General features: G+C 51.4%; 1 protein-coding gene across 1 annotated transcript in view; it reads left to right on the top strand.

Moving 5' to 3' along the window:
- Window positions 1–15033, top strand: part of SVOPL (SVOP like) — a 55013-nt gene that overhangs the window by 19793 nt on the left and 20187 nt on the right. Inside the window, exons 9-12 of the mRNA XM_062190197.1 lie at window positions 9218–9291; window positions 10632–10837; window positions 11439–11550; window positions 12882–12963. Of these exons, the coding sequence (XP_062046181.1) occupies window positions 9218–9291; window positions 10632–10837; window positions 11439–11550; window positions 12882–12963 (474 nt within the window). The remainder of the gene's footprint in view (window positions 1–9217; window positions 9292–10631; window positions 10838–11438; window positions 11551–12881; window positions 12964–15033) is intronic.

The raw sequence follows: 15033 nt of genomic DNA, 5'->3' as shown, positions 1-15033 counted from the left end.
CCTGTGATTAGGTGCTTATACATTTATAATAGTGACATCTTCCTGTTGAATTGATCCCTTAATCATTGCATAGTGCCCTTCTTTGTCTCTTTTTTAACAGTTTTTGTGTTACAGTCTATTTTGTCTGATATTGTGATGGCTACACCAGCTCTTTGTTGTTTTCTGTTGCTGTGGAGTATCTTTTTCTTCCTTTCACTTTCAGTCTGTGTGCATCTTTGTTGGTGAGATGTGTTTCTTGTTGGCAGCAAACAGATGGGTTTTGTTTTCAATCAGTCTTTGTCTTTTAACTGGAGAATTGAGGCCATTTATATTCAAGGTGACTGTTGATAAGTAATGACTTTGCCCTGCCATTTTCCCATAAATATTCCTATTGTTTACTTTGGATTTCCTTTGGACTTGTACTGGGAGAGTTTCTGCCTTCACCTTTTTTCATAGTGATGACCATGTTTCTGTGTTTTCTTTTGTAAGGATGATGGGGTGGTAACAAATTCTTTCAGTTTGTTTGTCATGGAAGGTCTTTATTTCACCGTCATCCATGAATGAGAGCTTTGCAGGGGGTAGTATTGTCAGTTGACCGTTTTTTTCTCTTAAGACCTAGAATGTATCTCGTCATTCTCTCCTAGCCTGCAGGGTTTCTGATGAGAAGTCTGCTGTGAGTCTAGTTGGAGATCCTCTAAAGCAATCTGGTGTTTCTCTCATGTACATTTTAGAATCTGTTCTTTATGCTTCACTCTGGTGAGTTTGATTACAACGTGTCGTGGTGAAAATTTTTTGGTTATGTCTATTAGGAGTTGTATGTGCTTCCCGTACTTGGATGTCCCTTTTCCAAATTATGGAAGTTTTCAGTTGTTAATTCACTAAAAAGGCCTTCTAATGCTTTCTCTTTCCACACCTCAGGAACTTCTAAGACCCATGTGTTGGGTCGTTTGATAGTGTCCTGTAGCTCTCTGACAGTGTTTTCTAGTTTTCCAATTTCTTCTTGTTTTTAGTCTTACTATAAAATTTTTTGTGATTTGTCTCTAAGTTGGATATTTTTTCTGTTTCACCGATTCTGTTGTTAAGGCTTTTCACTGCATTTTTTAATTTGTTCTATGGGATTCTTCATTTCCAAGATTTCATTTTGATTTCTCTTTAAGATCTCAATTTCGTGGGAGAAATTTTCTTTCATGTCATGTACAGATTTCATTAGTTTGTGGATTTGCTTGTGATAACTTCTGAGCAATCATACAATCAACTTTTTGAATTCCTTTTCTGGCATTTCTTCAATCTCTCATCTTCACATTTGAGTACTGAAGTGTTGTGTCATGTTGTCTTCCTTGTTTCTTTAATCGCTGTGTTTATTATTAGGCATTTGTGGAAATACTCCTTGGTTTCTTCATTTTTTCCCTGTTATGGTTTTTATCTTTGGACTATGCCTCTGTGGCTTAGTGGAGTGTCTGCTTTTTCAGTGAGTACCTGGAGGCGTGTGTTGGGCTCTGTCAGCACTCCAGGGTGAAAGGAGTGGTGACACCCAGGTTGGCTTGGTAAATCTTGTGGCTTTTTTTTTTTTTAAATCAGGGGAGGTTTGTTCAGCTCTGTTGACGTAGTCTCAGCTCACCTCCTTTCCTCTAAGGAAACCAGTGTCTGGGCACCAGTACCAGTAGGCATAGTATTTGTCTGCTGTGCCACAAGAACCAGACAAAGGATCTGTGCAGTCCTCAGTGGAAGCTCAGGTTCCCCAGCAGTGACCCTCACCAGGTCCCCAGGGAGCCCTGATGGTGCGGAGCCTCCCACAGCGACTGCCCAATGTCCCTGCCACAGCTGAGACCTCCCACGCAGCCTCAGTGTTTTCACAGTCCTGGCACACGAGCCTCCCGCAGCCACGAGCACCCAGCCCTGTCAGTTTTCCTCGCTGGACTTAGGAGTCTCGCACAGCTGGTTGCTGAACACGCGGGCAGGAGCTGGCACAGCTGTTACGCATGTCAAAAATGGCGCCCAGCCTCGCTCAGCTTGTTACAGGACACCAGTTGCAGGGTGGTCAGGGAGAGAAACAAGCCCTCCTTTTGTTTTTTTCTCTTCTAGCTTGCTGGGTATGCTGTCCCCCACAGGGCTCCAAGCCAAATCCCCACCAGGCTCCGCCCACAGCCTCTTGCCAGCAGCTCTGGTCTCGCCTCACTCTCCTGCGCTGGTGCTGAGGCTCTCGGCTGCCTGAGTCCCGAGCTGTGTGTGCCCACGCCCTCCACGTAGGTCCACAGTGTCCCTCTAATTTGCGTGGAGCTTTTCCTGCTGTTTTTTCCTAACTCTTCCCTGAGGCTGCACTCTGTCCATGTTTTTAGAACTGTCTTCTCCTGGACTAGAGCAGTAAGCTCCCTCCCAATTCTGCCATCTTAATACAGAGCTGTTTTGTTCCTTTTCTACTCTAAGTGCTTGAGTTCAGTACTTGGATCATATATTTTCAGTCTGATTTGAATTTTAACTTTATTAGAGAAACATCTCCCTCCATCTAGTGTTTCACTCCTCAAAGGCCTGCAATATCCAGGGCTGGACCAGGCTGAAGCCAGGAGCCGAAACTCAATCTGGGGCTCCTACGTGGGTGGCTGGGACCCTGCCACTTGAGTCATCACTCGCTGCCTCTATGAGCGCACATCAGCAGGAGGCTGAATTTGTAGTGGAGCCAGGGCTCACACCTAGGAGTCTGGGTAAGGGATGAGGGCTTCTCCAGTGGGATCTTCACCATCGCCCCATCTTAACTACTGCACCAAGCACCCATCCACTAAGCTGCATTTGCATTACCACTGATGTCTTCAATTCCTCTCCTTCCCATTGGGTTAATGTGGCTTTATTCTTAGTATTTAGATTTTATTTATTTATTTGAGAGGCAGAGTTACAGACAGTGAGAGGGAGAGACAAAGATCCTCCGTCCGTTGGTTCACTTCCCAAATGGCTGCAATGGCTGGAGCTGTGTTGATCTGGAGCCAGGAGCCAGGAGCTTCCTCTGGGTCTCCCACATGGGTGCAAGGGTCCCAAGGACTTGAGCCATCCTCCAGTGCCTTCCCAGGCCATAGTAGAGAGCTGGATTGGAAGTGGAGCAGCCAAGACCAGAACCGGCACCCACATGGGATGCCGCCGCCACAGGCAGAGGATTAACCTACTGCACCACCTATTCTTAGTATTTAAATGTTGGATCTGAGTTTAACTGGATATTTTAAAAAATAACACAAACTTAGCTTTGTTATATCCAGATGGTTAACTAGTTGCACCGTAGGATTTTATTGAATGATCCATCTCTTGAATGAGTATTTGATTGTATTTTTAACAATTTATTCTGTTCTAATGATTTATAGATTCAAATGTACATATAAACAGTTACTATATGGTAGAGCATTGTTGGGAAAAAGATAAGTCTCTTGTTGGTCCAATATGACACTGTTTTAATTATAGTATGTTGCTGTGTTTTTTTACACCTGATAGGGTAAATTCCCTTGGTTAAATTTCTTTTTTGGAAGTTTCTAAGTTACTTTTCTTGGGCCTATTTTTAGAGAATAATTTTTGAGTCACTTTATCAAGATCTGCTCTCACCTTCCTCTAAAAAAAATCCCATGCGAGTTTCATTGGGGTTTGTTGGCTTCATGGCTAGTGTAGAGAGACGCCCTATCATATTACGTGCACCTGTCTCGCTACAAGGCTATATCTCCATTATTCAAGTGTTTGTTTCTCAGCGGCATTTTACAGCTACTCATATGAATCCTGAGTATTCCTTATAAAATCTCTTCTTGTCCACTTTATTTTGTAAAATTCTCTTACAAATGAAAGCTTGAAAGACTTTATCTGGTTCATACCTTTTTTTCTGTGTTGTGTGGCTGATATTTATTTATTTATTTTTTTTGTGCTTGTTCTCTGGAGTGTCGTTATAGCTCCTAATCCTCGTATCGACAGGATGTGCCAGCTTTCTGCTGGCCAAGTGCACCTGTTCTCACAGAATCTCTTGGGAACTTGTTGAAGAAGTTGTTTGGGGAATAGCAAGCAGCGTGTCTGACATGAAGATTGGGCACATCTGGGGGCTCGGCTGGCCAGAGCACGTGACCATCTCCAAGTGTTCAGTCCTGGTCTACATCTGTATTCCAGCTCTACATCTTTCTCTCTCCATAGGAGGTGGTGGGGCGTTAGAAAGGTCATAGAAGAGTGGAATTAAAAGCTTTTTTTTTTGTGCAAAATTTTATAAAAAAGCAGATTTTTTTCATAATACATGTTTTCAATGAATTTCTTGAAGACACCTGTAATAAAAATTCATTTAATTCCACTTTCCACAAACTTCTTGAAGTACCTTCATATTAAGGTTGGAGTTGAGAAGTGCATAAAGCCCGGGTTCATCTGGTGTGAAACAGAACTCTGTCTTCTTCCAGTCAGCTTCGTGTCGCCCCTTCCCCATCTTTTCTTTCTTCCTTCATATTTTCTTGTTAAAAATCATGGTTAGGGGCAGCATTGTGGTTAAGCCACTGCTTCAGTGCCTGGCACCCCATACTGGAGTGCAGGTTGGAGTCCTGGCTGCCCCACTTCCTGCCAGCTCCCTGCTAATGTGCTTGGGAAGGCAGAGGATGATGGAGACCCTGGTGGCCCAGCCCTAGCTGTTACAGCTATTGGGAAAATGAACCAGAAGATGGAAAACCCTCTGTCTCTCCTCCTCGCATTCTGCTTTTCAAAAACAAATCTTTTTAAAGAATCGTTATAAAATACACATAATAGAAAATTTGCCTTTTAAACTGTTTTTAGGTGTTGAATTCAGTGGCATCGGATACAGTGACAATGTTGGGTAACTATCGCTACTATCTAACTTTACAAATCAGCTCAGACACAGTACCCGTTAAGAGGTCCCTCTCCACTCCCTCTCCTGCGCCTGTGCTGTCGTTGCGGATCTACGCGTGAGCAGAACTGTGCCGCACTGTGCCTGGTGCTTCTCGCTTCGCGTCCCCAGCCAGCATGGGCTGCAGTCTTCTCACTCTGCTGCGTCCCCACTGACTCCAGCGTCTCCCCGCCACCACACTTGCCCAGCTCCCAGGGCTCACTGGCGTGTTCACCCAATAGTTTAAGATTTTTTGTTTATTTGAAAAGCAGAGTTAGATAGAGAGGGAGACACACTTCTTTGATTTGCTGGTTCACTCTCCAAATGGCTGCAACAGCTGGAGCTGGGCTGGTCAGGAGCCTGGAGCCTCTTCCAGGTCTCCCACGTGGGTGCAGGGGCCCAGGGACTTGGGTCATCTTCTGCTTTCCCAGGCATGTTAGCAGGGAGCTGGATTGGAAGTGGAAAAGCTGGGACTCAAACCGGCACCCATATGGGATGCCGGCATTGCCGGCGGTGGCTTTACCTGCTACACCACAGCACCGGCCTCTCTCACAATCTTCGTATCTTCAGCCAACTCCTCAGCTGTGTCATCTTGCCCAGCACAACTGTCAGACATGCTTCAAATGACACATACCATCCCATCTGCTCAGGGCTGTCAGCGTGGCCCCCGCCTCTCCTCCTCCCCCAGCCATGACAGCTGGGTGAAGCCTGAATTCTCACCCTGGCGTTCAAGGCCTTCCGTGTCTTCATCAGTCATTTGAGCAGAAGAGCACATAGATCAGCGATAGGAGGAGGACAAAATGCAAGCTTATCAGACGTCTGGCAGAGTGGAGAGTCCTCAGCACCAGTGCAAGGACACCAACAGTACAGGGAACAGCTGTTGGGTCACAGCACCATCGGGGCTGGCGTGGCCGGGGAGAGCCTGTCCTGGAGCTAAGACGGGTGCAGAGCACCTGGTTGCAGATTTGGGGTGTTTGGTTGGTGTTGTGTGTGTGTGTGTGTGTTAAGATTTAATCTATTGACTTTTAAACTCGTTTTTACTTTTTTTAAAAAAAAATTTTATTTCTTTGAAAGGCAGAGAGATCTTCTCTCTTCTGGTTCACTCCCTAAATGCCTACAACAACCAGGGCTGGGCCAGATCAAAGCCAAGAGACTGGAACTCAGGGCTCTTGTGTGGGTGGCAGGTGCCCAGATACCTGAGCTGTCACTTGTTGCTTCTCCGATGGGTGTTAGCAGGAGCTGTTGCTTGCTTTATCTCCAATGGGTGTTAGCAGGAGCTGAGGCTGAAGGAAAGGAGCTGTAGTGCAGGTGTCCTCGGTGACCTTTATGTTGTTTCTAAAGATTATTTGAGAGAGGGAGAGGGAGAGACAGAGAGAGACTTTCCACCCACTGTTCACTCCCCAGATGACCGTAATGGCCAGGCCAAAGCCAGGAGCTTCATCTGGGTCTCCCACGTGGTGGCAGGGGCCCCAGCACTTGGGACATCTTCCATGGCTATCCCAGGCTGTTAGCAGGGAGCAAAATTGGAAGTGGAGCAGCTGGGGCACAGACAGGTGCCCATGAGAGTGCTGGCATCGCCGTTGGCGGCTTTACCTGCTGCACCACGATGCCACCTCCCCCGCCCCCCAAGTGAAATCTTAACTGCTGCCCCAGATCCCCACCCTGGTCTGCGGCTGAGTGTAGGACAGCACGTGCGCAGTAATCGGAACTCACGAGGGCTGAGCACCCCGGACAGTCTTCCTGCTCATAGCTGTGCTTACGTAAGGTATTCGCACTTTGCTTCCCGTACTTCCGTGTTTTCCGGAACCTGATAGTGGAGCAGGAAACCTGAGCTTTCTTCCCAAGACTAGGAGGCGCTCTATTAGTCTATTTCCCGAACTTGGAAAATAAGCTGTTGTGGGTTCAGAATTCAGGCAGCTACGATATCACCATCAGGTAACTTCTACCTTGCTCCCATGATACCGACAGCCACATCTTACCATGCAAAACATGATGGGAGGACTAATTACTTGCCAAGCGAGGCTGAATAAATGAAGCCATTGTGCGTGGTAGAGAGTAGACATAATCTTCAAGTGGAGTTTGTCAATAGTATACATAAAATCGGTGGCGCAAAGTAAACCTTAGCAAACTGAGAACTTACGCAGGGTCAGCAGTCTGATCAGGTGGCCAAGCCTGGTTTTTGTTGTGCACCCCGAGAAGCGGGCGCAGGGACAGCGGCTGCGAGGCTCCTGTTCCATCCCCCTCCTGCTCTTCCTCCACACCTGCTCGTCCACATCCCGCCCCCCCCATGCTCGCCCTCCTGCACCTCTGTCCCCTCCCCGTCTCTCCTCTCCCGCTCAACGCCTCCGTGCCCCCCCACCTCCTTCCGCCTCCCCCCCCCCCATGCTCGCCCTCCTGCACCTCTGTCCCCTCCCTGTCTCTCCTCTCCCACCCAACACCTCTGTGCCCCCCCTCCTCCCACCTTCCCTGCCCCCACGCTCGCCCTCTGCACCTCTGTCCCCTCCCCGTCTCTCCTCTCCCACCCAACACCTCTGTGCCTCCCCACCTCCTCCTGCCTTCCCCACCCCCACGCTCGCCCTCTGCACCTCTGTCCCCTCCTCTCCCACCCAACACCTCTGTGCCTCCCCACCTCCTCCTGCCTTCCCCACCCCCACGCTCGCCCTCTGCACCTCTGTCCCCTCCCTGTCTCCTCTCCCACCCAACACCTCTGTGCCCCACCTCCTCCTGCCTTCCCCACCCCCACACTCGCCCTCCTGCACCTCTGTCCCCTCCCCGTCTCTCCTCTCCCACCCTCTCCGTCCCCTTCCTTCCTCCTCCCCGCTCCCTCTCCAAGCCAGGGAGACGCTTTTGTCCCTCTGCAGTCCTGTGTTGACAGTGGCCCTGTGCAGACAGAGCTGCCTTCCAGCCCCCGTCTGGTTCTGAGATGAGCGCCACGTAGGAATCGGTAACTGAGCGGAGCCCAGGTGCCTAGAGGCGTCTGGTGAGTGGTGTGGGTGGCACTGAGCCAGGGCAGGGCGAGCACCTTAAGGGGACTGAGGGGGACGCGGGCTGAGCAGGAGGAGGCCACGCGCGGTGGCTCCAGGGGCTCGGCGACGCGTGGCGGAGCAGGGCCGCTCTGGAGGGGAGATGGACAGGTTCTCCCGTTTGTGCTGGAGCCGACGGTTCCGAACCAAATGGTTTATTAGAACAAAGTTTAAGATTCGCTAAGTTCAGCTTTGCGGCCTCTCGGTGACACTCGGGAGCACAGTCACAGCTGAACTCAAGGGGCCGGGAGAGGTGGATGGGCAAGCCTCAGGTCTGGGCTCCCGAGACCTGGATCCTAGGCTGCTCTCAGTGGCTGTGTGGCCTTAGGTAAGACTTACCCTCTCTGGGCCATGCAATTTTTTAAAGATTTATTTATTTGAGAGAGTTACAGTTAGAGGAGAGAGGTCTTCCATCCACTGGTTCACTCCCCCAAAGGCAGCAGTGGCTGGAGCTAAACTGATCAGGAGCCAGGAGCTTCCTCCAGGTCTCCCACGTGGGTGCAGGGGCCCAAGCACTCGGGCCATCTGCTGTTTTCCTAGGTGCATTAGGGAGCTGGATGGGAAGTAGGGCAGCTGGGACTCAAAGGGCCCTCTTGTATGGAACGCGAGCATCGCGGTGGCTGCTTCATCCACTGTGCCACGGGCCAGCCTCATGGGCCACGTACTCTTTGTTGGTCAGGGTTGTTCCGGCGATGAGGAGGCAGAGCCTGTTAACTCAGGTGAAAGCAGGGCCTGTGCTTGCCGCACTCAGCCCCAGAGCCCTCCAGGAGCTGCCTCAGAGCCCCTTCAAGCTCTGTCTGTGGCCACAGCACCCGGGAGAGCCCGGGCCACACTGCAGCCTCCCTGGAGGTGCTGTGAGGAAAGGGTGCTGTGTATCAGCTGGAGCATCCTGGCTTCACCTGGAAGCCCTCTGTGCGGTCGTCCACAGCCCATCCCGACTACTTCATCCAGAGGTGTTGGAATGGGCACGGAGGACGGACAAAGATGCGTCCGCCACCCGCCCCTGGAGACAGAGAAGTCGGCCGCTTTTGCTCCCTTTCACACTCCCGCCATCGCCTCACACAGCCTCTTGTTTGTTCTTGATGTTTCATTTTCACGTGAATGTAGGACTCCCCCACCAGGTCCCCCTCCCTGCACAGCGCTGGTGAGGAGGAGGAGGGAGAAAGGGTTAGAGCCTGAGTTCCCTGGGTTTGGCTCCTTGTGGTTGAGAACGACAAGCCCAAGGCCTGAGTGGCAGAGACGAACGTGGAAGACAGTTACCCAGGGGTCTGGTTCCTGCATGTGCGCTCGGTTCTCTGTGACCTCAAGCTCTGGACACAGCCTTGGTCACCCTTAGCCTGCTCAATGGATTCCGTCTTCCCTTCCCATCGCCCAGGAAAAGAGAGGAAGATTTGCAGACTTACTGGATGCTAAGTACTTACGGACCACGCTGCAGACCTGGGTCATCTGGTAAGATTGTGACTACTTCAGAATCTGTCTAAATGGGCACCCGCTGAAGTCAATCCACCCTGGGTGCTACCGAGGGGAGGAGACGCAGGACCGACCCCAGACGTGGCCGGCAGCGCGCTCTCTCAGGACACCAGTGCTGCCACCAACAAAAACAAGTAGATCAAGTCCTTAAAAAGAGACAGGAAAGACCAAGATGGTCTACAGCCAGTTTTGTGATTTTTTTGAAGGAGCCCCTGAGCTCGCCTCTTGCCTTCTGCAGCCTGGTCTCTGTCCGGACGTCCCAGAGACGGCCCTGTGGGTCCCCAGGCCCGCGTCCTCGCTGCACCATGCTTCTCTGCTCGCGTGCCCTTGAGTCTGGGGATTTCCTGAACAGGACACACGAGTGCCAAGTGAACAGCGAGTGATGAGCTTCACATTAGATGAGGCGCACAGTGTCCTGAAGAACCTGTTAAGTGAGCTGCCAGCTGAGAGGGGAAATTTGCGATTTAGAGCCATGTACTTATCCAACCAATTATGTCTACATAACATGTACAAGGATGCTTCCAAAAGTTGGTGGAAATGGAATTAAAAGGCAAGTTTATCTTGGTACAAAAAAACTTTGAAATCCATGCATACAAGGGGTCTTGAAAAAGTTCATGGAAAATGAATACTGTTAAAAAACTATGCATAGATTTCAAAGTACTTTTGCAGAGAGAGAGACAGAGAGGGGGAGAGAGGGAGGGAGGAGAGAGAGGTCTCTCCACTGGTTCACTCCTACATCTGTACCACACACAAGTGCACACCTGTTGGCAGCAGACATTTCTGTGAGTGCTGTGGTTTCGTGGTTGACAGGAGAGCTGGGCTTCCTGTGCCCTTTGCCTTGCCATGCTGTGTCCTTCCACTTGTTTTTCTTTCTTTCTTTCTTTTTTGACAGGCAGAGTGGACAGTGAGAGAGAGACAGAGAGAAAGGTCTTCCTTTTTGCCGTTGGTTCACCCTCCAATGGCCGCCGCGGTAGCGCGCTGAGGCCGGCGCACCGCGCTGATCCGAAGCCAGGAGCCAGGTGCTTATCCTGGTCTCCCATGGGGTGCAGGGCCCAAGCACTTGGGTCATCCTCCACTGCACCCCCTGGCCACAGCAGAGAGCTGGCCTGGAAGAGGGGCAACTGGGACAGGATCGGTGCCCCGACCGGGACTAGAACCTGGTGTGCCGGCGCCGCAAGGCGGAGGATTAGCCTAGTGAGCCGCGGCGCCGGCCAGTGTCCTTCCACTTGTAACCCCGTCCCTGCGTGCTCCCTGTGATGCCACTTGTCCTGCAGGTGTGCTATAAGCTTTGCCCACAGATGATGTTCTCTCGTTTCCAGGCTGGGGATCTCTTTCGCCTACTATGGGGTTATCCTGGCCAGTGCGGAACTGTTGGAGCGGGACATGGTCTGTGGTTCAAAGTCGGACTCGGAAGTTGTGGTGACTGGGGGGGACTCGGAGGAGAGCCAGCACCCCTGCCACTGCCACATGTTCGCCCCCTCGGATTACCAGACCATGATCATCAGCACCGTTGGCGAAATTGCTTGTGCGCTGGGTCCCCCTCTGTCTTGGGTGTGGGAGGAGAGAAGTGTGACCCTGTGCCATGGCTTGTGCTTGCTGGATGACCAAGTCCCCAGATCACACCGACGTGGCTCCCGCGTGGACTTGGCGTGGACAGAAGCTGAGGGATCACAGTATTGTATCTGTTCTAGGATGCATTTCCCCCACACTTAACAGCTCTGAAATGGGGCTGTGTCTTCAAGGGCCTGTGAGATTTTAATTGGCAACATTATTTCTATTCTAGTTGACTTGAAGTGAGGGTACTGAAAACTTCCCGGCACCTTGAGGCTGGTGGAAACAGTATAAAACATTGACAACACAGACCTAGGTCAGCAGTCTCCCGCAGAACCAAGGGGTGGAATAAGCCTCTGGACCGAGTGTGCCTCTCACGTGTGCCAGGGCTTGTCGCTCCTACCCACACGGGGAAGTGGGTTGATGGAGTCATGAGGCTGATGACAGTGACTGGGCTTGGGCTGGGACCCTCGCGAGGTTTCCATGCGTGCGAGGAGGAGCCCGTGGCACTGTCGTAGATGCCGCTTGTGTTCCGAGGTCCCGGGGATTAATTGTCCTTGCTGTTTGCTTCCTAGTGAATCCTTTAAATATCTTGGGCATCAATTTCCTGGGAAGACGGCTCAGCCTTTCGATCACCATGGGATGCACAGCTCTATTCTTCCTTCTCCTCAATATTTGCACGTCAAGGTATTTCCCTCTTGGGTTCCTTCAAAACGAGTCTGTGTTGGTTTTCTCACGGGTCTCCTGACTTCTGGCACTCAGGGGGGGCAGGGAACAGTCCTTTCCCCAGGGAGCATAGTGCGTGGGCTGCTTGTTTGACTGGAGAGGTCTTGCCCGGGATCTCCCACTCCCATTCCCTGCTGCTCTTGCCCCCCCTCCCCCCCGGCTCCCAAGGAAGTGGGCACCAGCATTGGTGTCCTCGCTTTGTCCACCAAAACACTTACTACCCCTAAGCAAAGCTTCCTGGAGACCTGGGACCCTTGTTTGCTGAGTTATCTGTACCCACACCGTGGTAGCTTGGTGATACAGATAACGTACCTGTCACGTGAAGTTCATTGCACAATTGGTTTGCACCCCTAGAGAGGCCCGAGTTGTCATACACAGTCAGGCCTCTGATCCTGGGGTTCCGATCTGCAGATTCTACCAATCGCCAAGTGAACATACTAAAAGGAGGAGATGTGCATCTCTAACCGTGCACAGATGTTTTCTATCATTCCCTAAACAGTGCAGTGTGACAACTATTTCCATAGCGTTTACATCATATTGGGCATTATTAGGGATCTAGAGATGATTTAAAGTATCCTGGAGGGTGTACATAGATTCTGTGCAAATGCCATGCTATTTTAAATAAGGCAATGAGCAGCCAGAGATTTTTGTATCATTTTAAAAAATAGTTGAAAGGCAGAGAAAGGGAGAATCTTCCATCCATTGGTTCACTCCCAAATGGGCACCCTGTATGGGGCTGGTCCAGGTAGGGGCCAGGAGCCAGGAGCTTCATCTGGGTTCCCACATGGGTAGCAGGGCCCCAAGCACTTGAACCATCTTCCACCGCTTTCCCGTGCACTTTAGCAGGGAGCTGGATTGGAAATGGAGCGGCTGGACTTCAAACCAGCATCCGAAATGCTGGAATCCTAGACGGTGCTTAACCCTCTGAGCCATAACGCCAGCCACGGGATTTTGTGTCTTTAAGGGAAGCATGGAACCAATGCCTTCCGGATACTGGGCGATGGCTGTCCATCAGTTACTCTGCACTGTCCACGCTGCTTTGCAAGGGGAGGTGGCAGACAGAGTGGGCCCACTGGAGGGCCAGGGTGGAAGGGCTTAGCCAGGGGAGTGGAGAGGCCAAGGGAGGAGCCTGGGAGGCTGACTTGAGGACCCCCATGATCAGGCCAGTGGAGGCACAGCGCCCCCTGTGGGCTCTGGACTGCAGGTAGCTCCAGCATCTCTAGTGCGCGTGGAGGGGCCCGGGAAGCCCTCCAGGCACCTGTTAGAACTTCCCTCCACCTCCTCCTCTCCAGTGCGGGCCTGATTGGCTTCCTCTTCATGCTGAGGGCCCTGGTGGCAGCAAACTTCAACACCATCTACATTTACACTGCTGAGGTGAGTTTTCCTGAGGGGTGCGTGGCTTAGGTCGTCCAAGGAGAGCTGTTGGGAAGGCCGTGATGCATCCCTGGCTTCTACTGACCTTTGACAGTTTTCTCAAGACATCATGGTAAAATGACACCAAAAGTTTTGCTTGCTGTAGATTCCCCCTTCTTTCATTATTTTTTAAAAGGGCTATGTGTGCTTTAATGAGTTTGATTTGATCTTATTTTTTAAAGATTTGTTTATCTGAAAGGCAGAGTTATAGAGCGGCAGAGGCAGAGAGAGAGAAAGTTCTTCCATCTTCTGTTTCACATCCCAAATGACTGCAATGGCCAGCGCTGGGCCAATCTGAAGCCAGGAGCCAGGAATTCCATTCTGGCCTCCCACGTGGGTACAGGGGCCCAAGCACTTGGGCCATCTTCCACTGCTTTCCCAGGCCATAGCAGAGGGCTGAATAAGAATTGGAGCAGCTGTGACTCAAACTGGCGCCCATATGGGATGCCGGCACTGCAGGCGGCGGCTTTAGCTGCTATGCCACAGTGCCAGCCCCTTATTATTATTTTTTTAAGACTTGTTTATTTGAAAGGCAGAGAGAGGAAAAGAGAGAGAGAAAGATCTTCAGTCCATTGATTTGCTCCCCAAATGGGTACAATAGCCAGGTCTGGACCAAGCCAAAGCCAGGAGCCAGGAATTCCATTCTGGCCTCCCGCATGGGTGCAGGGGCCCGAGCCCTTCGCTATCTTCTGCTGCTTTCCCAGGTGCATTAGCAGGGAGCTGCACTGGCCATGCCGCACCCAGACTCCAACCCGATACGGGCTGCTGGCGTGGCGAGTGCCAGCTCCACCTGACGTGCTGAGCTGCCTACCCCACCCCAGTCACTGTTGAAAGCCGGTCTGTGCAAGGAACGATAGGCCCCTCCCTTCTCATGAAACATCACGTGTATGGAAAATGCCTCAGTGCCCCAGCGTCAAGCCTGGACCAGGGGGCATCACCTGCTAACGTGGGAAGCTCCTCACTCCTCCCTTTGTGTGAAATCAGAGTCTGTTTCCCAAATACGTCGTCCTGGAAGGTGGCGTTCCCTGCCACTGGGTCTTTTCTGCAGACAGGGTAAGTTTGAATGTGGGTGCGATTTACTCTGGACTCCCGTGAGGCGTAAAGAACGAGCCCTCGTTGTGGGCGCCGGTGCTGCTGAGCGGATGCTGCGTCCCATGGAGGGTGCCTGGGCTCAGATCCTGCTCCGCCCCTGTTCCAACCTCATGCTAATGTGCACCCTGGAGCAGGAGCCCTAGCCAAGTGGTGGGGCCCTGCACCCACGGAGGAGAGCTGGACTGGACCCCCCATTCCCGGCTTTGGCCTGGCCCAGCTCTGGTGGTTGTGCGCCACCGTATAGGAGGTCTCTTCTCTCGGCTTTCACATAAATTAAAAACAAGAGTTAAGACTCCCAGAAATGAAACAACCTCTGGATAGGAAACTTGCTGGGGTTTTAACTGGTTCTTTTTTTAAATTTTATTTATTTTATTTTTATTTTTGACAGGCAGAGTGGACAGTGAGAGAGAGAGAGAGAGAGAAAGGTCTTATTTGCTGTTGGTTCACCCTCCAATGGCCGCCGCGGCCGGCACGCTGTGGCCGGCTCATCGTGCTGATCCGAAGCCAGGAGCCAGGTGCTTCTCCTGGTCTCCCATGCGGGTGCAGGGCCCAAGGACTTGGGCCATCCTCCACTGCACTCCTGGGCCATAGCAGAGAGCTGGCCTGGAAGAGGGGCAACGGGGACAGAATCAGTGCCCCGACCGGGACTAGAACCCGGTGTGCCGGCGCCGCAAGGCGGAGGATTAGCCTGTTGAGCCACGGCACCGGCCTTAACTAGTTCTGTCATTCCTGGAGCCAGTACCGCGGGAAGGATGAAGCTATGTTCTTCTCAGGAGATGGGCAGTCTGTTCCGATCAGGGCTTGACATGTCATGAAAGCTGTGGAGAAAAGTACTCTATCTCCTCCACACAAATTAAAAATAGAAACTCATGAGATATTTGAAATACACGTAATATTCCACGTATTTGCTTATCTGAGAGACAGAAATGGAGCACTCCT

The sequence above is a fragment of the Lepus europaeus genome, chromosome 1 (assembly GCF_033115175.1).
Source record: "Lepus europaeus isolate LE1 chromosome 1, mLepTim1.pri, whole genome shotgun sequence".
Taxonomy (NCBI): domain Eukaryota; kingdom Metazoa; phylum Chordata; class Mammalia; order Lagomorpha; family Leporidae; genus Lepus; species Lepus europaeus.
This window is presented reverse-complemented; position numbering and strand designations above follow the sequence as displayed.